The following is a 25414-nucleotide window of genomic DNA, read 5'->3' as shown; positions in this document are numbered from 1 at the left end:
AAGATCAGCGCACTTGTGAGCTGGAGCTTTGATTGTTGAACAAAGGGGTGATGTGAAATAAGCAGTTTTGGAGCATGGCCGCTCGGACCACCAATGGCTTTTTGTCCGGCCGTCTGCGTTCAGGGTATAGTACCTCGAAAAGAATTATTAGGAAGCCAATAACATTGCTACTTGCTTACTATCTGCCTACTTTTTCTCCTGCTCGAGGCTTCTGTCTGTCCTGGTCTATCAATCACCTTGCTACTACTACTACTACTTGTCACCATGTCTTTTCTCCAATGGATGCGCCAGGCTCTGCAACAGCTGAACCAACAACCATGTGACCAACAGGATGATGAGTACTGCAACGAAGAGTATTATGTCGAGGGGGGATACGACGAGGAACTGGAGCGGGAGGCGGGTAATGTCGGGTATGGGTACAGGGACTTTATCAGCAGCGACGACGACGACTCGGTGATGGCGAAGCCGGCCAGAAGGGCAACCAGGGCTCAGACGAGGGCTCAAGCTGCCGCTGCTGCGGCGGCGAGCGCTGCTCAAAACACTGGTACGGCTGGTCAGCAGCAGCAGCAGCAGCAGCAAACCGCTACAGGTCGGCTTCCCACCCCCCGAGTTTGTCGTTGATGACAGTGAGATTGACGATGTAGCAGTCAGCGATGAGGAGTCGGAGGCGGTATACGAATCTCTGTCGTCTTCTCCTTCCCACTCGGGATCGGAAGAGGAGGTTGATCAGAGCCCTGCCCAGCCGGTTGTTGTTTCGAGCCCGAACACAGACGTTAGTCCTGACAACAGTGGCGGCGGGAGGGGGAAGACGCCTAGTGCTGCTTCGGGGGGGAGGAAGACGCCCACGCCTAGTGTTGTTGGGAGTGTTACCGGTCCCAAGACACCACCACCGCAACCACCACCACCACCGGGGAGGAAGACTCCCGAACCGCCCAAAACCCCGCCTGGGAGAACACCTGGGGGAAACACACCAAGGCAAAGCACACCTGGTCGTGGTGGCGCGGGGGGGCTGGTGACGCCTGTTACTCTTGGGGGGGCGAGGAAGAAGAATGTGGTTAGTGTTGCTGGGTCTAACCTTGGTCCTGGGGGTGATGTTGCTGCTGCTGCTCTTCCTGGTGTTGGTGTCGGAGGGGGGGTTAATGCATTCACCCCAACCGGTGGTGTTGTTGCTGCTGCTGCTGCTGCTGCTGCTGCTGGGGGGAGATCAACGGGGGCTGCTCCCACTGCGGAGTCGGATCTGTATTGGACAGGGTATGTGGCTCATTCTGCGCGGCGGGCGGCGACGGAGCCGGACGGGTTGGACCCGCCTGCTGATGTGATGGAGATGGATACGAGCGATGAATCGGATGCTAGTTTTGATGGTGGTGGTGATGGTGGTGGTGGGCCGGGTGGGGATGATGGGGCGAGGAAGAAGGTGTGGGCGGAGGAGGGGATGCGAAAGGCGGTTAGGGAGAGTGAGTTGCCTGCGGTGAGGTATGACAAGAATGGGAATGTGATTCCTGATCTGGAGAGGGAGAAGAATAGGAGGAGGTTGGGGTTGGGGGAGGTGTTTAATGATAACAAGGGGTTTTATAAAGCTGTTAAGGAGTTGATGCAGATGGGGGTTTTTGGACAGAAAGAGACTGAGGCGGTGGTGAGGGCGTGGAGGGAGGGGTTGGGGTTGGGAACAGTGGGTAAGGATAGGAAGGAGAGGGAGCAGTGGAAAAAAGAGTGGGAAGGGATGAAGAATGTGAAGTGGGATAATTTGAATGGGAAAGAGTATGGGAGTATGAAGAAGAAGGAGTGGAAGCTAAAGGGGCAGAGGAAGGGGATGTCGAAACTGTTCAGGGATAAGGTTGTTTTTGGGGAGTTTGGGACGCAGGTTGAGACGGCTCATACTTGGTGGGGGAGGTATGGGAAGGTGCCAACACGGTTGGTGAGGGAGTTTAGGGGGACGGGGGCGGGGTGTAGATTGCAGGGCTTGACGTGGGAGGGGAGGCTGACCAAGACAGATTTTGAGATCTTCTTGAGAAAGTGGTTGGAGTGGAGGTATGGGAGGTTTATGGAGGATAGGGGGGCTTCGAGAAGAAAGAGGAGGGCGCAGGAGAGGGTGGAGAGGAGAGAGAAGAAGATGTTGAGGGAGGATTGGCAGTTTGCTTTTCTATCTTTTTGACACATCTGAGTCTTTCATGTCTTTGGTTGTGTGACGTTGGGGTTGTCTTGGACTAAATCTGACAAGAAAATGCCAAGTCTTCTAGAACAAATTGTACTGTATGAGTGACATGACATCGCAGTCTTGGTCTCTAACGGGAAAGGTGACACAGGGAACTGTATACTCTAGACATTGCTGGCAGCTCTGTCCTATTTTCCATCGGATAGTGCTCAATGTCCGGGGATAAGTCATCGACTGCCGGTGCCGTCACGGTACCGATGCTACCCACCCGGAAACAGCTCGTCCTCGACTCGTCCAATCACTCCAACCTAAGCCGCTTGCATTATCGAGGCCCGCATGCCGGCAGCCCCATGTGTAGTGACTTATATAGCCTGCTGTGTAACTGAAGCCCTTCCATAAAACTGACATGGCCAATTTATTCAGATAAGAGCTTTCCCAATGCCCGGTGGTCATAACGCGTGTCTCCTTTGTCTGCTGACGTGATGGAAAAGGCGGAAAAGAATAGGCGGTGGACACAAAAACAAGGGGGATGGAAAAAGCCACCGATATCTCCGATTACAAAATCATAAGGGATAGTAAAAGGAGACTAATGCGCGGCAAAGCATGGCAAATGGGGAAGTCGGTGCTTGGGACTTGCCGTGTGCCGACTGTCTTCACAGGTCATCATGTCATATGCGACTTGCCGCTCTTCGCTAGCTCGATCCAACTCTGGTTTGGCTGTTGTCCTCCATCGTAAAGAATCGGGAATCGGGACATGGAACGGACATAAAAAAAAAAACTGAAAAAAAAAAGAGGGAAAAGACGCTGGGGGAAGGCCAAGAGCAGGGAACTTTAAGCCCCTGTTTTTGCTTTCTAATCAATTTTCTACACTACCTACCCTTCGCACTCGTAACTCTCCGACAACAACGAGGTCGAACCTCTTGCCAGCTTTGGCAACCTATTTCTCTATTCTACCTATTGCTCCTACAATTCTACTGCCCGGACACTTTTTGCTCACCCTCTCGTATTTATTTTTGAATGAATGTCCTGGGCGTGTTCAATAATTGAGTGGATACCCCCCTTCCCCGAGCTTCCAAGTGTCAACGTCATATTTTCGACCTCTCCAAACAAACAAACCCTCAAGCTGCCTATTTCGGTCGCGACGACTGTTGGATTTCCACAGTAACCCCCCAACTGTCGAAACGCTAGCATCCTGCTAATGCAGTGGCGTGCTTCTTGACACCGCCGTCACAATCCTATAATAGTTTTAACAGGTCACCTTTTTCGACTTGCACCGGTGACTTCTTCAGGGTCCATCCCACTACTCACGGCCGTTGAGTCGTCCCGTTTCTGAGCCCGCCAACGGCCGCCATAACCATGGCAGGCTCACCACCTTCACCCTCCAGGTCACCACCTCCACCAAAAGTCGAAGAAGAACACATTATTCCACCACCAGACCCTCTTGCTCGGGTCTACTCACGGTCAAGCTTGGAGTCGTCAGAAAAAATCAAGGAGGAAAAACAAACGGCTGCCCGTCAACTCAGACGTGGTGATGATGACGATGATAGCATCGAAGCCGTTGGTACCATCGCTGGCGGTACGGGCAACGGCAGCGATGACGACCACGAGAACAACAAGGAACGAAACGAGCTCAACCGCACCAAATCCTACGCCACAAGCGTGAACTCGGCCGCTCTCACCAACCCCCCTTTACCAGTTCAGAAGCCATGGTACAAGCAACCTAACCCCCTCCGCTGGGGCAAGATCCCGCCCATCCCAGAGGAGAGGGTAGTTTCTCCCGAGCACAAGGCTGGTTTCTTCAGCAAGCTCGTCTTCCACTGGATGGGCCCCCTCATGACCACGGGTTATAAACGCCCTCTTCAGCCGACAGACATCTACAAAGTCAACCCTGACCGGTCTGTCGAACCGCTCACCGAGCGGATGAAGGAGTCGTTTGAGAAGAGGGTCAAAAGAGGGGATAAATACCCTCTGTTGTGGGCTATGCACGAGACATTTGCCTGGGAGTTTTGGCTGGGCGGTATGTGCCAGCTGTTGGCGACTATCCTTCAGGTCATGGCGCCGTTCACGCTGAGGTACCTCATCCAGTTTGCGCAGGACGCCTGGCTTGCGGATAGGGTACCGGACTTTCCGGAGCCAAATTTGGCGGCGGGGATAGGGTTGGTTGTTGGGGTAACGGGGATGCAGGTGTTGTCGAGTTTTTGTATCAACCATTTTATCTACCGGGGCATGGTTATCGGGGGGATGGCCAGGGCAAGCTTGATTAGTCTGATCTATGAGAAGAGCATGGTGGTCAGTGGGAGGGCGAAGGCGGGCGGGGTTGGGTTGCCGGATATTCCTGCTGCGGTAGCGGCGAAGAAGCAGGGGGAGAAGGATAAGAGGGGTGGAAAGGGGGGACAGGATGCTGGGGCTAATGGGGAAGGTTGGGGAAATGGCAGGATCATCAACATCATGAGCGTCGACACGTACAGGGTTGATCAGGCCTGTGGCTTGTTCCACATGATCTGGACTGCTCCCTTGTCGTGTCTTATCACGCTTGCGTTGCTTCTCGTCAACATCACCTACAGCGCCCTGGCTGGTTTTGCCTTGCTGGTTGTTGGTATGCCCATCCTCACCAGGGCCATCAGGAGCCTGTTCAGGCGGAGAAAGGACATCAACAAGATTACCGACCAGAGAGTCAGTCTGACGCAGGAAATCCTCCAGTCGGTTCGATTCGTCAAGTTCTTCGGCTGGGAGGGCTCGTTTTTGCAGAGACTGGGAGATTTTCGAAACCGCGAGATCTCGGCCATTCAAGTCCTTCTCTCGATTCGCAATGCCATCATGGCTATCAGCATTTCACTGCCCATTTTTGCTTCCATGCTGGCCTTTATCACCTACTCGCTTACCAACCACAACCTGGCGCCTGCTGAAATCTTCTCGTCGTTGGCTCTGTTCAACGGTCTGAGAATGCCACTAAATCTGTTGCCCATGGTTATTGGCCAGGTGACGGATGCTTGGTCGTCGATTTCTCGTATTCAGGAGTTTGTGCTGGCCGAGGAGCGGGAAGAGGAGGCCAAGTTTGACCCGGAGATCGAGAATGCGGTTGAGATGCATGATGCTTCTTTCACATGGGAAAGGACACCTACCCAGGATAGCGAGGGGACTGTCGGGACAAACATCAAGAGCAAGTCCAAGCCCACGCCTGGAGATGCTAGCGAGGATGCGAGCACTCTAGTGGAAGAGCGGGAGCCCTTCAAACTTCAAGATCTCAACTTCGAGGTTGGCCGGAATGAGCTCGTCGCTGTTATTGGTACTGTTGGCAGTGGCAAAACATCTCTGCTTGCTGCGTTGGCTGGCGACATGCGTAAGACGAGCGGTGAGGTCGTCTTGGGAGCGTCCAGAGCTTTCTGCCCCCAGTATGCTTGGATTCAAAATACCACGGTCAAGGAGAACATTCTGTTCGGCAAGGAAATGGACAAGGGGTGGTATTCCGATGTCATCAAGGCTTGTGCTCTGCAGCCGGATTTGGATATGCTGCCTAACAACGACTTGACTGAGATTGGCGAGAGAGGCATCACAATCTCGGGCGGGCAAAAGCAACGGTTGAACATTGCTCGCGCCATCTACTTCAACGCTGACATCGTTCTAATGGACGATCCGTTAAGCGCGGTTGATGCTCATGTTGGAAGACACATTTTCGACAATGCCATCTGTGGGCTTCTCAAGGACAAGTGCAGAATCTTGGCCACACATCAGCTCTGGGTGTTGAACCGCTGCGACAGAATCATCTGGATGGAGGCCGGCAAAATCCAGGCTGTTGACACGTTCAAAAACCTCATGGAAAATTCAGAGGGTTTCCGGACGTTGATGGAGACCACGGCCGTTGAAGAGAAGAAGGAGGATGGCGCTGCTGCAACAGTTCCCGGGGACAGTGGACAGAAGAAAAAGAAGAAGGGCAAGGCGCTCATGCAAGCCGAAGAGCGAGCGGTGGCCAGCGTGCCATGGTCGGTGTACACGTCTTACATCAAGGCTTCCGGCACCATGTTCAACCTCTATATCGTTCTCTTCCTCCTGATCATCTCTCAGGGCGCCAACATTGTCACCAGTCTGTGGCTCTCGTGGTGGACAGCAGACAAGTGGAGTCTCTCAACAGGGCAATACATTGGTGTCTATGCTGGTCTGGGTGCCGTCCAGGCTCTGCTCATGTTCGCCTTCATGGTGTCCCTATCCATCTTTGGAACGACGGCCAGCAAGGTCATGCTCCAGAACGCCATCACCAGGGTCCTGCGCGCGCCCATGTCCTTCTTCGATACTACTCCCCTGGGCCGCATCACGAACCGATTCAGCAGAGACGTTGATGTCATGGACAACAACTTGACTGATGCCATGCGCATGTACTTCTTCAGCATAGGCTCCATCATCTCGGTGTTTTGTCTCATCATCGCCTTCTTTTACTACTTTGTCATCGCCCTTGTTCCATTGTTTATTCTCTTCCTGTTTGCTACATCTTACTACCGAGCCTCGGCGAGAGAAGTCAAGCGTTTGGAGTCTATCCTTCGGTCCAACGTCTTTGCCAAGTTTGGCGAAGGTCTTTCCGGGGTGGCCAGCATCCGCGCCTACGGTCTCAAGGAGAGGTTCATTGTCGACTTGCGTCAAGCCATTGACGACATGGACTCGGCCTACTTCTTGACCTATTCCAACCAGCGGTGGTTGTCAATCCGGCTCGATCAAATCGGCAACCTTCTCGTCTTCACAACGGGCATCTTGGTCGTCACATCCCGCTTCTCCGTGCCCCCTTCCATCGGCGGTTTGGTCCTGTCCTACATCCTCGGCATTGCAGGCATGATTCAATTCACCGTCCGCCAGCTCGCCGAAGTCGAGAACGGCATGAATGCGGTCGAGCGCCTGTTGTACTACGGTACCGAGCTCGACGAGGAAGCGCCCCTCAAGACCATCGAACTCCCCAAAGAATGGCCTCAAAACGGCGAGATCGTCTTTGACGATGTTCACATGCGCTACCGCGAGGGTCTCCCTCTTGTCCTGCAGGGCTTATCAATGCACATCAAAGGCGGCGAGCGCATCGGTATCGTCGGGCGGACAGGGGCAGGCAAATCATCCATCATGTCCACCCTCTTCCGCCTTGTCGAGATCTCGTCTGGAAAAATAACCATTGACGGGGTTGACATTTCCACCGTTGGCCTCCACGACCTCCGCTCCCGGCTGGCAATCATCCCCCAAGACCCGACCCTCTTCCGGGGCACAGTCAGGTCCAACCTCGACCCCTTTGGCGAGCACTCAGACCTTGAACTCTGGGGTGCCTTGCGTCAAGCCGATTTGGTGTCTGACACCCCTTCCCCTTCCCCTTCCCCTTCTCCTTCCTCACCTGAAGCATCCGCCAACCGGGGGGAGAATAATTCCTCGTCTTCCAAAATCCACCTCGACAGCACGGTCGAAGAAGACGGTCTCAACTTTAGTCTTGGGCAACGCCAGTTGATGGCTCTGGCTAGGGCACTGGTCCGCGGTTCGCAGATCATTGTCTGCGATGAGGCCACCTCGTCAGTGGACATGGAAACAGACGACAAGATCCAGGCTACGATGGCAAAGGGGTTCAAGGGGAAGACGTTGTTGTGTATAGCGCACCGGTTGAGAACGATTATCGGGTATGACAGGATTGTGGTGATGGACAAGGGGAGGATAGCGGAGATTGGGACGCCGAGGGGGTTGTGGGAGGTGGAAGGGGGGATTTTCAGGGGAATGTGCGAGCGGAGCGGGATTAGGGGGGAGGATATACTGGGTAGTGGGCAGCAGTAAACAGCGGAAAGGGAAACATGTGGTGGTGGTATACGATTGTGGATAGTAGTAATGTGTAAAAATTCAGCGATGCTTCGATATTTGTTTTGGAGACTTGGGTGGCTTGGATGTTGACGAGTGGCTGTAGCCGGAGTAATATGTCCAGTCTTGGTGTCACGACAGCAGAAATACCATCCGAGAAGCTGCTCGGCAAAGTCCGGGAAATGGAAAAGGACGGTCTGTGTGTACTACGTCTGATCCATGTCCCTATCTGCCTGTCTGCTGCATGTATGTCCGGTACTTGTCCTGTACATATGTAAGAGTCCGGGTTTTTGTGCAAGTGTCACTGCAAGTATCCGTCCTGCTTTTAAAATAAAAAAAATTGTGTGAGATGGTAAACGAGGCTGGCAGGTCCTGGTGTAAGTTGGGATAGTGGAAAGATGAAGTGTGTCTGGTATGGTCCTGTGATTCAACTATCAGGGGAATATTTATAGCCCTTTTTTCCCCCACATAAGAACAAAAGACATAAACACCGCTCACTCCAGGACGAATGAAAACACCACACAACAACATACAACAAAAAAAAAATTCAACCAAGGTCGCAACCATAACCCCCCGAATATTCTGATAACTTCATCGTCCACAACACTAACACAGCACACCACCACACCTCAGCAAAGACACGGAAGAAAAGAAAAAAAAGGTTCTCTTGTCTCTGACCCAAACCGCCAAAAACAATAAACTGGATGCTCCAATAGTAATAAACAAAAAAACAAAAAATACACCCCCCTCAGGAATCCACCCTCCTAGAATTTCCACAAAAGAAGAAGAGAGGGAAAAAAAAAAAAAAAAAAAAAAGGTTGCTATGCCACTCGACCCAAAAAGGTAAACCACCAACCCACCCGCCATCCCTAAACAATTTAAAAAAAAAAAGTCCATATTACTACTACACAACAACCCCAGAAATAAACATTTTAAACCACCTCCATCTCCCCAAACCCAGAATAAAAACCCTACGACAAAAGAACCTAAAACCTCCCCCTCTGCTGCCCCCCATTATACCCACCCCCCTGCTGCCCAGGCTGCCCCCCAGCAGGAGGAAACAACCCCGGCTGATCATCCAACAAGTCATCCAAATACGCACTCGGCGCCCTCGCCCCCGCGCTAGGCGGCCTGTTCAAGTTCAGCGAGCTCGAGCTAAACCCCCCTCCCATTCTCGGATCGATAGACGGGGACTCGGGCGGACTAGGCCCCATCATCTGCCCCCTTCCTCGTGATGCCGGTCGCAGGGAAGACAGACTAATAGAGTTTCCATGCTGATGACCACCACCACCACCACCTACCGCACCAGGGTTGGGTGATGCTGAGGCATAAAACCCAGAGGGTAAAAACCTCGAGTCGCGGTTTGAGGAGCCCGCTCCGGCACCGCCGCCACCCATTGCCGCTCCGTGGCCGGCCGTAGGTGAAAAAAACAGGTTTGTTTGCGAGGGGGTGGCCGAGGGGGTAGGACCGCGGTGGGTGCGCCGGGTGCCGATTCCGCTGTTGGTTCCCGAGTTGGCGCCAGCAACAGGAAGAGAGGCGTTGGATTCCCGCTCGAGGTACTTGTAGAATTGGGCCGGGGGAGCCGGGAAGAAGGCGGCCGACTTGTCGTTTGCTGCGTGCTGGGCCATGGCCGCGCGTTCTACGCTGCGGTGGAGGAGGCAGACGAGGATGCCGCGCCAGAGGAGGACGGCGAGGCCAAAGGCGGCCAGGATGGCGCCGACGGCGATAAATACGGTGCCATCTGGGAGGGTCGAGTGGTTCATGAAGGGAGCATTGTGGGTGGGCGGGATGGCGGGAGGGGGGTAAGTCGGGATGCTGAGGTCGGGACGGGAGGAGAGGGTCGGGAGATCGGTGAGGGTCAAGTCGGCGGTCGGTTGAGGGAGGGAAGGGAGTGTTTCTTCGGATTGGGTGCTGGAAGACAGCGGGGGAGGAGCGTTGGTGGGAGAAGATGTTTGGCTCGTTTGCGCGTTCGCGGAGGAGGTCGAGGGCCGGTTGTTTGTGGGCGTTGTCTGTGTGTTTTGTGTTTGCGATGTCTGTGCTTCGTCTTCGTCGTCGTTGTTGTTTTGTTGGGCGTAGACTCCAGCAGCGAAGAAGGACGTCAGCAGAAGCGCGCGCCTCAGCGACAGTGGTGATGATGTCCGCATTGCGGCAAATGTGTCGTCGAGGCCCTCGTGAACGATAACTGTTCCAGTATTCAAGGTCGCAATGAGTATCTGGCGGGGTTCAACCTGGAGAAGAGGACTTTGTTGTCGGACAAGGCCTGCAGCCACCAACGAAGGGATCGACTCCGAGTGGGTGGTTGTGGAGGGACGGGGCTGAGTCTGCGTTGCCCAGGTCTCAGTGGTGACGGAAGCAAGTTCCAGGCAGGCCGAGAGACACACGGCGGAAAATTATCTCAAAACAAATGGGTAACGAGGGGATGCGACGCGCGTGTCAACGGCCGACGGCAAGAATGTAAATTGATGTATGTAGTGTAGTGTAGCGACACGAGCGAGGGCTAGGTAATAGCACAGAGAGATGGAGAGACAAAGGGAGGCCCAGCAGTAGGGAAAAAGGAGACCCTCCTTCGTGTTGGTGGCCCCCCGTAAAAACCGTCAGCCCCCCTCCCATGTTCCCCGTTCGTCTCCCCCGGACCACTCTTGGTCTTGGCAAACGCAGGCACGCTGATCCAGCAAATCTCAACGCTGCGGCGTCTCAGCCCATCAGGCTATTATTTCTATGATATTTGCAGAAAGATACTGTCCTTCACAAACCATCTCATGGTGGAAAGCAGACGGATACCTGCATATTGAGTGCAGACGCACCTAACTACTGCATCGCGAGCGCCCTGCAGTTCTTGCATTTCAGGGCCAAGATGATTTCAGGACGCTCCTCCTGTTCCTGGACGCCGCCAAACCTTAATTAAAGACAGCCTGGGCTAGAGGTGGGCAGTCGGTTGCCAGCTGTCTGGGATTGCCGCAGCGCCCGCTGTGCAACGCGCCGGGGCCACGCCACCATGCTGCAATTGGGACTGGGACGAACTTGGTCCGTGCCAGGCCTCTCAAAAAATTCAAGATCAGCAAACTCATTCACTTACATGAAACGAAGCCATCACCATCAAACGAACAACCCGATAGTTCAGACTCACCGAGTGATTTGAAACATCTCACAGACAATACCAATATTATTCAGCGACTTTACGGTCAATATGGGTGGTAAGTTTCTGTCCGCCACTCACCCTTCACATCTCATCAGATACTAACCACAGAACAACAGTCGCAAAGAAAGTTCGCGAGTTCCGCATGAAGCGGGTCATCGGCAAGAACGATGACAGGAGGAAAACAGAGGCCGAGAAGAAGAAGTTGGAAATCAAGAAGAAGGAGAAGGAACTAGTTCGCGAGGTCCCTGTATGTCTTGTCCTCTCATAATCTTCACAAACTGAACAGGGCAAAACTAACCATCACGCAGCAAGCACCATCGTCCATGTTCTTCGAGTTCAACACCTCGCTTGTTCCACCATACCAGATCATTGTCGATACCAATTTCCTGAGCAGATCCATCCAGGCGAAGCTGCCACTTCTAGAATCTGCCATGGACGCCCTGTATGCCTCGGTCAACATCATCATCACAGACTGCGTCATGGCGGAACTCGAGAAGCTGGGCCCCAAGTACCGCATGGCCTTGATGATTGCTCGTGACGAGAGGTGGACGAGGCTCACCTGTGACCACAAGGGAACCTATGCAGATGATGTAAGAATTCCCAATATTCGTCTTCTCTTCGGTGTCTTGATTTAATTAACTCTGCCTAGTGCATCGTCGACCGCGTCCAGAAGAACCGTATCTACATCGTTGCCAGTAGGTAACCCCCCCCTTTTTTTTCTCGTTGAGCTTTTACTGACAGAGAGCAGCCAACGATCGTGATCTCAAGCGAAGACTCCGCAAGATCCCAGGTGTGCCCATTCTGGGCGTCCAAAAGGGCAAATATGCCATCGAGAGACTCCCTGGTGCTCCGGCTACCTGAGCGGGAGGATTCTAAATGGGTCTATCACATACTACGAGATAAGGCGTCGGCCAAGTCGTGGCGCATGGTTGAGGAATATGTGTCTGCTATCTGTTCAACAGCGATACCTCTGAACCAGCGGCTGGGCCTAGTGGCGCTTTTATGGCACAAGCCAAGGCTGCTCAGCGATACCAAGGCAGCCGAGGGATATTGTGAAAATCAAGGGCATGGCTGGAGGGCAGTGGATGGCTACAAGGGATACCCAGACCTCTTCCGATTTGATATCTTCTGTTTTATTGGAGTTTGGGGCCAGGAAAAGGGAAATGCATATGGGCAGCATGGTAATTATCGGAATGGGGCTGAAGAAAGCGAGGAAAATTCCCAAATACATGGTTTTTTTTCCCCCTCACGATATGATTGATATGTCCCCTTCCAAACATTGCTAACCCTCGGCCATAGTGCTCGATGATTGGGTAGGTCCAATGCATGTTGGTTGTAAATGCGATCCTACCACACAGTAGGCGCTCGACAAAGGCCCTTGCCGAGAAGAGGGGAATACCAGTGCTGTCGGCAGGGAGACTAAGTTCCTACCGACAGAAAAAGGGCTTTGCACATCAAGATCATAGTCGTGATTGCAGTATTATATCCAGTCAACTATGATTATTTTAAATTGATAACCTGAGTCTTATGCTAAGAATGGTATTCCAGCCACCACATCACATCCCACTGCTAAACTCTCCTTGGGCGCATACCGCTGAGTAATCCCTTCTCCAACTCTCACCTACCGAGCTTCCCAAGATCAAGAGCAAAGATCAACCCAAGACAAACCGGAATAAAGCACCACAGCCAAACCCCTTATCTCCGAGCCTCGCTTATATACAACCTACAACAACGATAAACCCGATCCGAGTCGCCAGATATTGAATCCTCAAGTGCCTCGTCTATACAGCCCGACTCCAGAAACGGACACAAGATCAAAACCGTTACCGACAGGTTGGATCACCACACCTCAAGGAGGCATCATGTCCTCCCGGGCCCCACAAGCTCCCCAGCGTGGGTACAGCACCGGCAGCGGTAGCAGCAACATTCATGTCAACCCGAAGCCAACGAACCCCCCGAGAAACCTTCATCATCTATTACCTAAGGGAGCCGCAGCTTCTAGTCAGCCGCAACTACCTATCAACAGTAGCTATCAGCTTCCGCCCACTAAAGCTCAGAAACGGACTAGGGTCCTGCTATCTTGTGGTCCTTGTAGGACCAGTAAGCAAAAATGTATGTATTGTTCACTCATTCATTCATTTCTATTGTTGTATCTAGTTCTTTTCGCTTTCTACTGTGAGATATATCTTCATCATGGCTTGATCTCCAACCCTTGATAGGGTATCTAGCCACACAAGTTCTATATTTCACAGCATTTACTGTATTATATCACACCTGCCTACCTCTCTCAAGACACCTACCCTAAATCAGACGTCACGATTTCAACGTTACTTGTTGACCTGTCTACTTCAAACTTTCTTTCCCCACAGCCCGAACAGCAACCTTCTCATGTCAGAGGATCAAAGCATGGCCACTGGCGTTACTCTACTGCTCCCTTTTCCCTTACCTGCCCGCCTCGATCGATTGCGCCCATTGTCGCTGCTGCAGTTGTCAACCCAAACTGACATCAATCACCCAGGCGACCGCCAACAACCCTGCAAAAACTGCCTCAAAAAAGCCCGCGAAGACCTCTGCACCTACGCCCCAAAACCAGAAAAAGCCCGCCCCGAGCGGTCCATGGCTGCCCGCCTGAAAAGGCTAGAGTCCATGGTCAGGGGCATGATGCACACCAACAACCCCAACATCCGTGGTCCCATCCCGGCGCTTACATCCTCTTCTTCAGCCACTGGCCAGTATCAAACCGACGAGCACGACGATGAAACCGAGGAAAGCCCAGATGAAAGAGCAGCGGCGGTCCCTGTTGGGCAGGTCGTGCTGGGGAAGAGCGGCAAGGGGAGTGCTACGTATGTAGGGGCGACGCATTTCATGGCTATGCTCGAGGATGTGAGTGTTCTCTTACGGTTTGACCAGGAGAGAGGTGTGGGTAGGTTGCTGATAAAAGGGGTGATAAAATAGATCGAGGACCTGAAGAGTTACTTCGACGACGACGATGATGGGGAGGCAGACACCGGGGAAGCAAGCCTCGACCCTGACGCGGCGGCAGGGTTCGGCTCTCCCGACGACGCGCACTCACCTGGCTTGCTGCTGTTGTCTCACACCGTCCCGACCTGCAAGCAGGATCTCGTCGATATGCTCCCCCCTCAACCGGTGGTCGAAAGGCTGACACGGCGTTATTTCGATGCTGCCAGCCCGACCCACCACTGCGTCCACCAGCCGACCTTTGCCAAAGATTGTGCTGTGTTTTGGCAAGATCCGAACAAGGCGTCTCTGCAATGGCTGGCGTTGTTGTTCGTAATCATTGCACAGGGAACGTCGTTCTCCATGTTCACCGCCCCCCGGGAACTGGCGGGCGACTCGGACGTTCCCCCGATGGAGCGATTCCGAAGGTATCGTGCCGCCGCCCTTTGGGCCCTGGTGGCAGGCAAGTTCTCGTCTCCCGGACCGTCAACGATACAACCTTTTCTCTTGTACATCGAGTCTGAATTCCTCATCAACCGAACCTCCCAGATGACCTGTTACCTGTTGATATCAGTCTGCATCAGACTCATGCTGAGAATGGGCCTCCACCGCGACCCCGACAAGCTCCCCAACATCCCCCCTTTTGATGGAGAAATGAGGCGAAGGCTATGGCATGTAGCCTGCCAATTCGACCACCTCGTCTCTTTCCACATGGGCCTCCCAAGCATGGTATACAGCATCGAGAGCGACACAGCCCCGCCCAGAAACCTCTTCGATGACGACCTGGACAAAGACTGCCATCAGCTACCCCCCGCCCGGCCCGACACCGAGTACACCATGCTGACATACCCGATCTGGAAATCCTCCATCTGTCAAGTCTTCGGTCTCGTCGCCCGCCAAGCCAACTCCCTCACCCGACCCACCTACGCCGAGATCCAGGAGCTCGACATGCGACTCGACGAAATATGGAGCCAGGTGCCCCCTTTCATGAAGAGAATCGTGCCACCACAGGATTATGATGGCGAGCCCATCTCCCCGGTTCTGGTCAACCAGCAGTTCGGTTTGATATCCCTGTACAACAAGAGCCGTTGCGTGCTGCACCGTCGATACCTCATCGAGCCCGTCCCTAAGCCCGAGCATGCTTATTCCAGGAGAATCTGCCTCGAAGCCGCCATCAGCCTCCTGGACCACCAAAACCTCATGCACCTGGCCACGCTGCCCGGCGGCGGACTGAGGGCAACAGGCTGGTACATCAGCGCGCTGGCCATCCACGACTTTCTCCTCGCCGCCATGGTCGTCTACCTCGTCCTTCAGCACGGGCCAGAGTCTGGGAGACACGACCACCAGGAGAGCAGCTGCTGGCCAAGTCTAGACCCGGCCTTGTCAGCCTTCTCGAACGAGGAGCAACTCCAAAAGATGTTGGAGAGGTCCCATCAGATATGGGAAACCATCTCGGAAGCTGACGGCGTCTTCCGGAAGGCGACTGACATGCTCGCCACGATGCTGAAGAAGATTGAACTGAAGAAGCAGCAGAACAAAGGCAAACAGCTCGCACCTGACCAGCACCACCCGGAACATCAGCCGTACGTGCGAGACGAGGACTCTTGGCTCAACACATCGCAAAGCCATGAGCCCTTGTCCGTCGGCAGCCTCTCTGTGACCGGTATGTTATATATCCGTCCTTCCAATCCCCACTTTACACACATTCCCAGCCAGAAGAGTGAGTGACTGACACGTTTTCGACCGCGTGCGCGCAACGTAGATGAACACTGCGATTCCGAGCTTGGTCCAGGGGAGCAGCAGCACCACATGATGGAGGATGTGCAGCAGCCCCTGACGCGGCAAGATCTCATGCCCGCATCATCAATCGATACTCGATGGCTCGACCTGGGCAGTATGGGGATGGACCAAATGGGCTGGGTATGTGCAATAACAACACACACACACACACACACTCTCTCTCTCTCTCTCTCTCTCTCCGTTCTCTCTTCACTACTCAGCTCCCCAGAGTCTGGCCGTGTTTCCGAGCCAGTGATCCACGACAACTGACGAATCCATGCTTTGTGCTAGGACACATTTGATAGCGCCATCCGTGGTGAAAATAACGTGCATCAGCAGACGGTGGAGGACTGGATACCAGAGGGTCCCTTGTTGGACGATGTTCAGTTGATGACCACCATGGGCTTTCACGGCAGCCCGTTTGACTGGAGAGAGCAGGAGGAAGGGTATGAATGTTGATCAGAATGTCTTGACCCAACTCATCAACCGTCCTCAGAGCCATGCTGCTCGCGTGACACAGCGTGTGTTGTAGTACTTTATCGAGTCTGGACTCTGGACCAGAGAGTTCGACACCCACAAAGCGTTGTGGAGCCATGTTGCTGTGCGTGCCTTGGGGATGTGCCGAATGCGGAGCTCACCGCCAGCTTCCGGAAGCCCTTGGCCCGGTGATGGCCCCTTCGATGCCCAGGCACTTCCAGGGACGCTATCCGCAGAGGTTTTCTGATCTTCCCCGCGATTTCGGTGCCCCTCCTTGCGGGGAAAAAAAGAGGGTTGACAGCTTCCAGTCTCATCACTGCCCAGGCTCGGCAGGGCTCGCTCCCACAAGGGGCCAAAAGACGCCAGTCGTCGGACCGTGTCCCAGTTTCTGGAAGAGGTCAGCCGAACCACGGACCCCTGCGATGATGTAAGTGGTGTGTGAGTGGTTGGTGTAACACCTGTTTGGTAAAAGTGAATTGCAATTGCAACAACCATCTGATTTTCCGCGGAGATATCAGACTTTGCCAGCGGCCCTGTGGCACACAAACCCAACTGTATATACCTGGACGCAGGTGCACTGGATGGTGCTGTGCTTGTTGCTTGCCCTAGACCGGCCTTAGCGGCGCATATTGTACGTAATTGAAAAGGAAGGCCGCGCCCGGATTCGAGCCTTTCTTGACGTTCAACGAACCGAACATGCTCACAAAACAACACCACCATTCCAACCCATCACACCGCACGGTTTTGGATCACACCCCCAGCTGCTCCATGGGAAGGATTGATATCGAACAAACCCGACACCGAGAGACAAGAGCCAGCATTTCGTGGAACAACAGGCGGACGCCAATGGAATGGAAGACTCTTGGGGGGTCTGCTAGATATTGGATGAATCGAAGTGGATGAGAGAGAGGTCCAATGTGTCCAACCAGCAGTTCGGATGATTGCTCGTGTGGCACGGGTTTTTCCCTTCGTTGATGATGTCGGGATTTTCCAGCCTCCCTATCTCTATCGTTCGCACTTTCACAGGCGCGCCGACCGCCGGGAGCGCCAAGATGTATTGCTAAGGAAATGCCTTTTTGGGGTCTGAATAGGAAGGTCATCAGGTAACAGTAACCTCTAGCTGCAGCGGAAACTGGAGCCTGCCAGGCCGGCGGATGCCCAGGCGGCCGTCGAATCGATGGAGTGAGGCTTTGACGAAAGAAAAAAAAGTTTTCCAAGGTGTGGAAAATGGAGTCAGCCCAGTGGTGCTCTGCCCAGCCAGGCCGTTATCTCCAGCTGGCAGTACTGTGAGCGAGATTGCACGGATATCAATCAGCAAATGCCGAATGCGGCTGCCTCTTTGAGACAGCGAGGCAGCTTGTGCTTGCCTCGAATTCCACCGGACAATGCCATTGGAAAGAGGATGAGATTTACTATCAGCCATTACGATTCTGTACGACAGCCTCTCTCGCCGCTGGACAGCAGAGACATAGAAAAGGTACTGCGCTAACAGACCGGTCCGGCTGATATTGGCTTACATGCAACCCTGTGCCTCGTGCCCTGATGCGTTATCTCTCTGCTCCGTACCGGATCCAGGTTACTCACATCCATTCCTACACTACGGCCATTTTCTCACTGCCCCGGATCATGGCATGGCCATCATCGTCATCCACACAGCCTGCGTGGGCTGCCGGACCAAACCCTGGAATCTGTGACAAACAGTCTGCAACATCATCAAGTCTCGATCAGTCTGCTTGCCCACCAGGCCCCAGCTCAACCCGCGCTTGCTGCTCCTCCAGAGAGGTAGGCAATATCAATATCGGGCCATTGAGCGAAGCAGACGACGAAGCGTGCGCTGGACTAGGTGGACGAGGTGTACCCGATTGGCCGGCACTCACCGCGTCCATGGCAGCTTTTTTTTTTTTTTTCTCTCTGGCCGTCCTGCTGAGCTCTTTGCTGTGGATACGGTGGGTGTCGACAAGTTGTCTCGCCCCATTTCCCGCATGGAACGATGTCTTTAGCACTGAAAACAAGACTCTGGAGAGTGGGGAGATCGGGTCCCGCAAGCACGGTCAGAGCTGGGTTGCGAGCTTTCGATTTGCTTCCCTTTGTTGGCCTGCCGCGATTGCGCAAGGAGCTCCCTGTCATTGAAACGGCGGCGACAATGTCCAACGATGCCCGCATGGGACATGCCGCCCGTCGTCTTCTCATCACGAAGCTCGTCATGTGGTCAGTCCCAGAGCAACGCTGGAGAGGGTGGACAGAGCTTTGTGATTTGTGTTATCTCCCGAGTCATCCTATCTCCAAGCCCTGGATAAGAAAAAAAAAAGCATAAGCAGAGACCCATCCATACCTCTCTCTCTCTCTGATCTACCTCTCGGGTGACACCCTCCGTCTTCGCCTTCCCGCCCTCCATCCTGCTTGTGGTCTGTTGTCCTGCTGCCCTGCCCTGCCCTGCCTTGCCCTGCCTTGCCTGTCTCTTCTTTTATCTTTTATCAGTGCCCCTGCTTGCCCCGCAATCGGGAAGAACCCCACTAACAGATAACCACTGCCCAGAATAATACGCCATCGACGCCGAGCTCAACCTGTTCCTTGTGTGCGACGCGGCACCAGAGCTATCCTATCCGTCAGGGTTCACAAGCTGTTGTCTCTCTGCAGTCAGAGAGAGAGAGAGAGAGAAAAAAAATCACAACAAAACCACCCTTTCCTGTCTGCGCAACAGTCCTGCTTGTTTCCAGGCACCAGAAGCTTTACCGTTTTCAAGCACCCTCCCTGAAGCGCCGCCTCCCGCCCACACCGCTGCTGCTGGGCCGTTTGGGGCGCATGCCCGTGAAAGTTAGCTGTGTCAATCTGATGTCCTTTATCACTGGCGAGATACCGATAGCACTCCATCCGAAATCACTGCGCCAGAGACGCCCAACCCGCCGTCGTCTTTCTTCCAAGACTCAGAGAAAGAGAAATCGAGGAGCTTGAACAGTTAAAATCGACTTTTCTTTTCTGGAGCCAACGGATTGCTCGAAAAGTTCGCATACATACACCACCCCTATCTACACCCAAGATCATCTTCGCAACAGAAAGGATTCACCATGACGGTCGAGCTACACTCAGACCTTGCCTACAGGCCGGCCCCGGCACCCAGGGAAATCAGAATCAACACTCACCCCCAAACCGAAATCGAGAGACGACACAAACACTCCAGGTCCTCCTACTCAGATGGCTCACCCCTCATGTCGAGGAATAATTCTTTGACCTTCCGCCCGGCCAAAAGGTTTCTGACCGGTCCTGATAAGACAATCGCTGTTATCAATGCTGCCGGCAGACAGGCTGCTTCCTTCATCCGGGTTGCCACAGCAGTCGGCTACCATGTTCGAGCCCAGATGAGGAATCTCGAGGGCGTGATCGCTACCGAAGTGGCTACCAACCCCAACGTGACGGTCCTCCTTGGAGAGCTGTACACGAAGGAGAAGAGCAAACCCGGCGAGCCTGCACAGATCGACGTATCTAAGAATGGTCCTATCTCCGGCATCGGCGTCAATCACAACCTGATCAAGGAGCTCTTCCGGGGTACCCAGCTGGCCTTTATCAACACCACATTTTATGGCGATGAGAATCTCATCGGCGAGGCTCTCGCCGACGCAGCAAAGGCGGCAGGCATTCAGCATTATGTTTATTCATCCATGCCGGATCACAACACTTATAACCCAGACTGGCCATCGCTGCCACTTTGGTCTTCGAAGCACCAGGTCGAGGAATATGTTAGGAAAATCGGGTTGCCAGCAACGTTTGTTTACACGGGTATATATAACAACAACTTCACATCTCTTCCGTACCCTCTGTTTTGCACCGCCCTGCAAAAAGACGGCTCCTTTGTCTGGCAGGCCCCTTTTCACCCCGACGCCAAGCTTCCGTGGCTTGATGCAGAACATGACGTGGGGCCAGCCGTCCTTCAGATCTTCAAGGACGGTGTGAAGAAATGGGGCGGCGGCAAGCGCATCGCTCTCGCCTACGAGATGCTCACTCCCAGGGAGGCGTGCCGCCACTTTGCGAAGGGGGTCGGTCGGCCGGTGCGCTATGTCCAAGGCCCGATTGAGGTCACGGTGCCGATTCCCGAGGGTTATCGCTGCCAGCTGGAGGCTCTGGAGACGTTGTTCACCCTTGGAGGTGACGACCCGAAGAAGCAGCCCCCTTACTTTGGCGACCTCGAGCTGGAGAACGACTGCCCCAAGACTGCCCTGGAGCTCTGGGAAGGACCACGAGGGCTGGAGGAGTATGCGCGCGAGGTTTTCCCTCTGGAGGAACACGCGAATGGTTTGACGTGGATGCTGGAAGAGGAGGACGAAGGCGAGACGGAGCCGGAGAACAATGGCAACGGTAACGATTATGGCGTCAAGGGCGGCAGTAATCACCAGCCAGAAGAGGGACACGCAAACGGGGACCATAATCACCACCAACAACAAAACGGGTCGGTTCCGAGAAATGGGGAGTATCACCACCACCAACACCAAAATGGAGACAGGCACGACTCTGAAGATGAGGATGATGACGATGAGGATGAGGGTCTGGTGATGCGAGGCCCCAAGCGGGAGGATGAAGGGTGGCTTGCATAGGGGGCGCAAAACGGCTTCGTTCTATTTTTGGGAGGGGGGGTTGTTTAAGCTTTTCGATGTGGAGCTTTTCCGTATCTTTTTTCTTGGTCAGACGGAGAGATTAGCGACTGCGGCCACAAAAAAAACGGTTTTGTTTTTTGTTTTTTTGTTTTTTTGGAGGAACTGCTTTCCTATCAGCATTTTCTGCTGTCGTCATGGCGGGCGCGCGAAAGCGAGTTCAATGAGCATGGTCTTGACCAGGGGGGGGGGGTTATCAAAAGCAAAAAGCAAATCGACGATTGGGATTTGGTTGGATCCAGATGGGATGTGTGAAGACATCTTGTTTCTCTTTCCCCTTTTGTTATTTCACGGGATGGAAACGACCAGAGTCATGTAACAATGATGGCGGGTTTTCATTTTGTCTTTTTTTATCCCACATCTCATATGTGTGTGTTTATATAGGCGTTTTTTTATTATTTTATTTTTCTAAACTTTTTCACATCATCATCATCATCATCATCATCATCATCAAATACCAAATGAAGTTGGATTGAGGGGGAGGGATATATGGGATGCTCCTTTTTTTGGGTTTTTTGTCGAGTTCAAAATCATGGGGATGAAAGGATGGATGAATGGCTTGAAAGGGCAAATGAATGAATGGGCTATCAAAAGTTTGGGATGGGAGGGGGGGTGGTTCATCTAAAAGTAAAGCGAGCAAAACTGCTCAACACGATATTTTGTTCTTTTCCGTGTATATATATATCTCTTACCCCATTTTCAGACGCGTCATACGATAAATAATTTTAAATAATTTGAGAATGGGGGTAGGAATAGGAACAGAGTCGAGCCATCTGTATTTTTTTGTTTTTAGATCGGGAGAGAGAGAGAGAGAGAGTGAGTGAGTGAGTGAGTGAGTGATGGTGTTGAGTTGTTCGTTGGGATATCATGGATAAGGGTGCATGCAAGTCGGCAGGTCAATGGGAATGAGAGTCAATTTCATGAAAACTATGTGTAGAATGAAAAAGCCCTGTGATAGGTATTGGGGAAGCTGCAAGTCAAGAACTCGCAACGCAATTCACCAAAGACCAGGATTCGTTATCACACGTTCTCATAGAGCAGGGACTTACTTGACCTTTCCATACTCTCTAACCGCTCCCTCCCACGAACCTCAATATTCTTTTTTTTCCAGGTCTTGACCTTTTTGCGCCCGGGGGGTTAACGCTCCGATGATATATAGTAATAAAGCAACATGATTATTGTCACATGTGAAGAGATGGAAAAAAGCTGAAGCAAGTAAGATAGGCCGAGTTTCTCATGTCAATAAATATCAGACTTTGTTATCAGCACCAATACTAGCACCGAGTTACTCTGACTTTCGATAACTACTCGCTCGATAAGCAAAGTGAACATCTGACGGACTGACCAAAAGAATGTGGAAAACTTAGATTGGTAAGTTTGAGCAAGTGAGATGTGAATGCCCAACCCTAACCCACCAAAGATATCCAGCGTTCATCAGTGGCTGCGGTGGGTGCATTTAAACAATTTTTTTTAACTGTCCCAGCATAAAAACTCTTAGATGAATTATTCATATTATTCCATTTTTGAACCCATCGAATTGACCACTGGCATTTATCCCATGCCGCGTTCCAACCCAATCCAATCCATTATGTTCCCAGTCATATAATTCCCCTTCCTTCTTTTGTCTAATATATTATCGTACTAGTACAAGAAAAAAGATTTTATATACACCCCCCCCGTCTATCACTTTCTCACAATCCCCTTAAAACTTGCCCTTGACAAGATTCCCCAACATTTGCTCAGCAGTAAGATACGTCGTCCTCCACAAGGTGGGGAAGTCCAGCGTGCTGAAGAGACCGTCGGCGAAGCCGAAAAAGAGCATGGGGGGGATCCACCCGCGCGCGTACTCGAGGGCGAAGCAGGACTCGGGCATGCGGTACTGCTTGACGTCGCCGCGGCGGAGGTGGTGGATGGTTCCCGGGGGGTAGACCTCGGGCTCGTACTCGCCGGGGACGTAGGCGGTTTGGGTGCCGGTGAGGATGTGGAAGTAGTCGTCGGCGGTGTGGCGGCCCGTGTGGCCTTCTGTGCCGATGGCGGTGCCGAAGATGATGAGGTATTCGGTGAAACCTGGGGGGTTTAATGTTAGGTTATGCAATATTGGGAGGATGGAAAAGCAAATAGACTTACTGGCATGGATGATGTACATGGCTCCCATGGCGCCGCCGGCGTTGTTGAATACCCACTGCTCATCGGTGTTGACGTAGCGGCTGACGGTCACGTCGGCCTTGAGCTCGTCGACGATGTACTTGACCATGGCCTTGGTGTCGCCGGGGTGGGCGTTGATGGCGGCCTTGGTGACGGCATCGAGCTGGGGGAGGTTGAAGACGTAGAACTTGTCGACGTTTTGGTCGAGGACGTAGAAGATGGGAGCCAGGACGGCGAAGAGGATGGCGAACCACTTGAAGAAGGTAGTGAGACTGCTGCAGCAGCTCTTCTGGCTGCAAGCACAGGCGGTGGCCTTCTTGGCCGGGGAAGAGGATTTGGGTGCCATTGTGATGTTTGGGGATACAAAGGCAAGGAGGAGAGGGATGAAGGGGAAAGAGAGAAAGGAAGAAAAAAAGGAATTGAGCCCACTAATTGTATAGGAAATTCAAAAGCGCGAGCTGTCGCGCGCATCGCACATCACTTCCCCTTTACCGTTGCGCTGGCTCAGAGTGGGCGGTGAGCGGGCTAGACCGGGGTTTAGCTCGAGCTCCTGTGGAGTTATCAGATGAGCTGGACCAACGGATACGCAAAGATAAAGACCCACAGGACCCTTGCGCTGGCAGAATCGGCTTGGCAAGCAGGATTGCATCTTTTTTTCGGCCTCCAACTCGCGCTGACAGAAACTGTCGAACCATCCGGATATCGCATTCCCGACATATGCCAAGGCTCTCATCACTTGGTAGCTCTCACTTTCTTTTCAAACCAACGGCACTCACATCTGGCATATCGAATTTTCCACACCTCAGGCGGCACTTTCCGATCCAGTTTTCAAAGCAGTTGTTTTGAAAACCCCTCCATTGCGACAGAAGCGAGTTGAAGGGCGATAAGGACACTCGCTATCATGACAACATCAAACCCCACCTTGGCCATCCCAGGCCAGCTCTTGGGTTCAACATCCAGATACCAGCCCGGGCCAGGGACTCACATTCACAATCACAACGTTCATGCTTCGCTCATGGGCACAGTACACATCGCTCAACCTGCTAAAGCTCCAGGACCAGTAAAGCGGCTCACAAAAATCACACCGGCCCCGGCCCCTGCGGAGCTCCCCACAATCTCGGTGACGGTCCCCACGCGGTCCGCGGGCTCCGACCACGCCGGCCAAAAGAAGCGCGAGGTGCTGCCCGAGGTAGGGAATGTGGTGCTCTGCAGAGTGATTCGCATCACACCGAGGCAGGCTGTTGTTGCGATACTGGTGTGCGGCGACACGGTGCTGGATGCTGAATGGCAGGGCTTGATCCGTGTGCAGGATGTCAGGGCTACAGAGAAGGACAGGGTCAAGATCTATGAGAGCTTCAGACCGGGGGATATCGTCAGGGCTGAAGTGGTATGTGCTTTTGTGTGGTCATTGAAACATCAAACAGTTTGCTAACATTGTAAACAGATCTCACTGGGTGACCAGGCTAACTATTATCTTTCCACTGCTCGTAATGAGCTGGGTGTTATTTTAGCCACGAGTGAAGCCGGCAATGCGATGCATCCTGTCAGTTGGAAGGAGTACCGGGACCCGGAGACCGGCTTGACTGAGTTGAGAAAGGTTGCGAAGCCATATTGAAGAGAGGGGGACTCACTCTGTCGAGCAAGGATGAGAAACATCTGGAGATCGTATTGACCATTGTGATCGGATGTTTGAAAAGGCTGGCATTGAAGACGAAATGCGAGGCCAAAGACCGGCCGGCCGTATGAACGAGGCTGGGTAAGCCTCGCTCACCACATCCACGGGCAACCTCAGTCATCTGATCAGACATGTTGGGATCTGAATCAAAAGTCACCACATACGAGAGAGCATTAGCGGGTTGGTTCAAGCAAAGACCAGCGAGAGCTAAGCATCTGTTTATCTCAGATTAATGTCTACATAATATGTTACACTTTTGATCGTGGAGGACGGCAGCAGACTGCCGAGGGGTTTAAGGGAAACAAAGCGGATGGCGGGCTCACTTTGCATGAGCACACGGACGAAAGCCCATGTCCAAGCCACCCGCGGGACGAGATGTTCCATAGCGAATAGAACGGGATGAAGCGGTACCTGCAGCTACTCAGCGTTAGTGACATAAAATTCCACTCGACGATTTCTCGGATTGGTTGCCGATCTATAATGCGCATGTCCATGACGATGTTGGCCCTGGTGGAGGGGGGAGCGCTGGATCCCTGCAAACCTCGCATGCCAAGCCGAGACGCAGCCACCAACGCTTCCTTCCATTGCCTAGCCGCCCTCTTTTTCATTCCAGCTCATGGCAAACAAACATCAAAGAC

General features: G+C 53.1%; 8 protein-coding genes across 8 annotated transcripts; 6 read left to right on the top strand and 2 right to left on the bottom strand.

The window, feature by feature from the left end:
- Positions 1–264: 264 nt before the first annotated feature.
- QC762_211070 (uncharacterized protein) lies at positions 265–2442 on the top strand (the record flags this gene model as incomplete). The annotated part of the gene is made up of 2 exons (XM_062888006.1): positions 265–589; positions 648–2442. The coding sequence occupies 2 exons, from the start codon at positions 265–267 to the stop codon at positions 2150–2152; spliced, it is 1830 nt and encodes a 609-aa protein (XP_062746194.1). The 3' UTR covers positions 2153–2442.
- A 1066-nt stretch (positions 2443–3508) lies between these two features.
- Positions 3509–7939, top strand: YOR1 (ATP-binding cassette transporter yor1; the record flags this gene model as incomplete). The annotated part of the gene is made up of 1 exon (XM_062888005.1): positions 3509–7939. The coding sequence occupies one exon, from the start codon at positions 3509–3511 to the stop codon at positions 7937–7939; it is 4431 nt and encodes a 1476-aa protein (XP_062746193.1).
- A 1007-nt stretch (positions 7940–8946) lies between these two features.
- On the bottom strand, positions 8947–10104 carry QC762_211050 (uncharacterized protein; the record flags this gene model as incomplete). Its single annotated transcript, XM_062888004.1, has 1 exon — positions 8947–10104. The coding sequence occupies one exon, from the start codon at positions 10102–10104 to the stop codon at positions 8947–8949; it is 1158 nt and encodes a 385-aa protein (XP_062746192.1).
- Positions 10105–10609: 505 nt separating this feature from the next.
- FCF1 (rRNA-processing protein fcf1) lies at positions 10610–12437 on the top strand. The gene is made up of 5 exons (XM_062888003.1): positions 10610–11154; positions 11216–11346; positions 11408–11689; positions 11749–11794; positions 11848–12437. The coding sequence occupies exons 1-5, from the start codon at positions 11148–11150 to the stop codon at positions 11958–11960; spliced, it is 579 nt and encodes a 192-aa protein (XP_062746191.1). The 5' UTR covers positions 10610–11147; the 3' UTR covers positions 11961–12437.
- Positions 12438–12961: 524 nt separating this feature from the next.
- QC762_211030 (uncharacterized protein) lies at positions 12962–16295 on the top strand (the record flags this gene model as incomplete). Its single annotated transcript, XM_062888002.1, has 5 exons — positions 12962–13100; positions 13618–13982; positions 14055–15720; positions 15850–15977; positions 16128–16295. The coding sequence occupies 5 exons, from the start codon at positions 12962–12964 to the stop codon at positions 16293–16295; spliced, it is 2466 nt and encodes an 821-aa protein (XP_062746190.1).
- Positions 16296–19378: 3083 nt separating this feature from the next.
- On the top strand, positions 19379–20899 carry QC762_211020 (uncharacterized protein; the record flags this gene model as incomplete). The annotated part of the gene is made up of 1 exon (XM_062888001.1): positions 19379–20899. The coding sequence occupies one exon, from the start codon at positions 19379–19381 to the stop codon at positions 20897–20899; it is 1521 nt and encodes a 506-aa protein (XP_062746189.1).
- Positions 20900–22399: 1500 nt separating this feature from the next.
- ERG2 (C-8 sterol isomerase) lies at positions 22400–23974 on the bottom strand. The gene is made up of 3 exons (XM_062888000.1): positions 23878–23974; positions 23084–23651; positions 22400–23023 (listed from the first exon to the last, which is right to left on the bottom strand). The coding sequence occupies exons 2-3, from the start codon at positions 23445–23447 to the stop codon at positions 22659–22661; spliced, it is 729 nt and encodes a 242-aa protein (XP_062746188.1). The 5' UTR covers positions 23448–23651; positions 23878–23974; the 3' UTR covers positions 22400–22658.
- Positions 23180–24716, top strand: CSL4 (exosome 3'->5 exonuclease subunit ski4 (Csl4); the record flags this gene model as incomplete). The annotated part of the gene is made up of 2 exons (XM_062887999.1): positions 23180–24488; positions 24546–24716. The coding sequence occupies exons 1-2, from the start codon at positions 24003–24005 to the stop codon at positions 24714–24716; spliced, it is 657 nt and encodes a 218-aa protein (XP_062746187.1). The 5' UTR covers positions 23180–24002.
- Positions 24717–25414: the final 698 nt, after the last annotated feature.

This window comes from Podospora pseudocomata, assembly GCF_035222375.1.
Source record: "Podospora pseudocomata strain CBS 415.72m chromosome 2 map unlocalized CBS415.72m_2.2, whole genome shotgun sequence".
NCBI classification, from domain to species: domain Eukaryota; kingdom Fungi; phylum Ascomycota; class Sordariomycetes; order Sordariales; family Podosporaceae; genus Podospora; species Podospora pseudocomata.
This window is presented reverse-complemented; position numbering and strand designations above follow the sequence as displayed.